General features: G+C 33.8%; 1 protein-coding gene across 1 annotated transcript; it reads right to left on the bottom strand.

Moving 5' to 3' along the window:
- Positions 1 to 558: 558 nt before the first annotated feature.
- On the bottom strand, positions 559 to 2,017 carry LOC136224604 (phospholipase A1-II 1-like). The gene is made up of 2 exons (XM_066012984.1): positions 1,449 to 2,017; positions 559 to 1,363 (listed from the first exon to the last, which is right to left on the bottom strand). Exons 1-2 carry the CDS (start codon positions 1,998 to 2,000, stop codon positions 722 to 724), a joined length of 1,194 nt encoding a protein of 397 aa, XP_065869056.1. The 5' UTR covers positions 2,001 to 2,017; the 3' UTR covers positions 559 to 721.
- Between the last annotated feature and the right edge of the window lie 444 nt (positions 2,018 to 2,461).

Genomic DNA, 2,461 nt, shown 5'->3' on the forward strand with positions numbered 1-2,461 from the left:
AATGTCACATTATGTATATTTTGTTGTAAATTAACACAATGTCGAACCTTGGAGGGTTAGAGCTTGAATTTGAAGGCCTAGAAATACCCACGAGTACTTGTAACTCATTTGGTTTTCTTCAGGAACTTGTGTTTTGGGTATATCTTCTACTTTTATTTTCTGTGTTTTGATGTTTTTTATTATTTGATTATAACTGAATACTGACTAATAAGTGATATGTAATTCATGCGGATAAATTGATACAATAATTGGCATAGTTTGTAAAACAAAAACCGCATGTTTTACACAAATTAAAAAGACCTTTAATAGAACACAGTATAGTGTTTAGAAATGCTAAGTAGAAAGCAGAGCGAAATAGTACCATAATGATAATGAAATTGAGTGAAATACAAATGTAATTAGAAAGTATGGTAATGAATCTAGCGTGTTGAATAAGTTCTAGTAAGCATAAAACAACTTTTTCAATAATTTTGATAGGAGAAAGAAACTTGAGTTATTCTTAAAGGAGATAGTACAATGATAAATTACAAGATAAGAAAAAGACACACACAGTCACAATCCTAAACCTTAAAAGGAAAAAGGGTTAGGAAAATAAAGAAAAAACACTTGAGAAATTGATGATTTAGAGTCCAAATTTAACTAGCATACACTTATATTTATTTGATAGATTAGGGGTATATGTGTAGTTTTTGGGTTAAATTTGGAGCTTATAGGTTTATAATTAAGAAAGAATTAGATCAGGAGGAGGAGGAGGAATGTAGTCATTGAGCTTCCAAAATCCATTCTCCATCTGAACCAAACCTTTATTGATAACAGAGGTCCACCAAGTGGGAGGCACCTTGTAAAGAGCATTCAAGAGATCATCATATTTGTTGACTAGTGCAACATCGAAATCAAATCCCAACTTGAAGTCATTTCCTTCTCCTTGGTAAGCAGCAATTCCATAGAAATGAAGGTTGAGATCATGCGACTGCACGTTGGTGTGTGTCTTTATGTCTGCTGAATTTTGGGTGTTAATGTAAAGCTGTACACCAACCTCTGAATATCTAGTGATGATTAAATCTGGAGGAAGATCAGGAACAATATCCTTATTATTTCGAATGCGCAACAGATGAAGATTAGGCAGGGAATTAAACAATTCCAGAAATGTTTTGTCTCCAACGCGGGGGCAACCATAAACAAAAGCAGTGACTGGATATACGACCGAAGTAGAACCAGATGGCTTGTTATATCCATTGAAAACTATGTCCATTGCATTCAGAGTTGCAAGTGCTCCACCCAAACTATGACCTACTACAGTTATGCTCACATCTTCATTTAATGCTGAGTATTTGTCCACAAGTCTCCGAACCACAGCTAGAACCTGTATCCAATATATACTATATTATAGTCAGTCTTATTTATTTATGTGAAAGTGAAAGTGAAAGTGAAATACAAATAATATATACCTGTTCTCTAGCACTGGTTTTACTGTAAACTGAATTTGCACTTTTGTCAGTGTAGACATTGAGAAAACCCTGATGTACCTTTGCATTATTACCAGGAAAAACCTCTGGAGCTGAAGTCTGACAAAAGTTAATATTTTTTAACCATTCAATTGGCAACCTTGTTCCCCTCCAACATATCAGGATGTCTCTCCTGCCTAAAACAAGCTTTCCTTCATCGGTTGCAACAGCAACATACCCCATAAATGCAGATTGTCTTTTTGCCCAATCTCCAATTTCGACTTCTGATCTTGCATAAAAGCAGTCACTCACTTCGTATTTGAATGGATTCCCAAGTTCTAGTCCTGCCCGAATGAACAGTTCCTCCGTAGGAAATAAGCATAGTCCATACCCATCAGATTGTTCCACGCCATTGAAACAATCATTCACCGCACTAATTCTTTCACCGTACTGAACAAGATACCGCCGGAGATTATCGTCGATAGGGTCTAAAAGACCATTCCAATTGTTTTCAATGCCGCTAAGTGCCTTCCATTTTGATGCTATGCACTCCATTATGATATGATATATGCTTTTAATTTGTTTTTCTCTGATCTTCCTTCTTATTTGCACATATATATAGGTATCAAAATTAGTATTTTAATCAACACCAGATAAGGATCCATTATTAGAAAAATTATATCAGTTTATGTTTATCCAAATTAATCTGGATGTTCAACAGCCTAATCAAATTCAGAAATGTGATTTACATGTTTTTATAACATCTGTACTGTAAATATATACTTTATAGTCTAGTTACTCTGAAAAATTAAGGATAATATTCATTATATATCAACATTAACCCTTTCTTCTTCTTGTTTAACGTTTACTTATTTTTTTATACTTTTATTTCTCGTCTCATACCCACCCACGTTTTTATTTCTTTTTCATCTTGTTAATCACTTTCCAATTCTTTATCATCCTAGCTTCCAATATTATATATCATTCATCTTATCTTTTTGGTAGATTAACCAAAG

This window comes from Euphorbia lathyris, chromosome 3 (genome assembly GCF_963576675.1).
Source record: "Euphorbia lathyris chromosome 3, ddEupLath1.1, whole genome shotgun sequence".
In the NCBI taxonomy this organism is placed as follows: domain Eukaryota; kingdom Viridiplantae; phylum Streptophyta; class Magnoliopsida; order Malpighiales; family Euphorbiaceae; genus Euphorbia; species Euphorbia lathyris.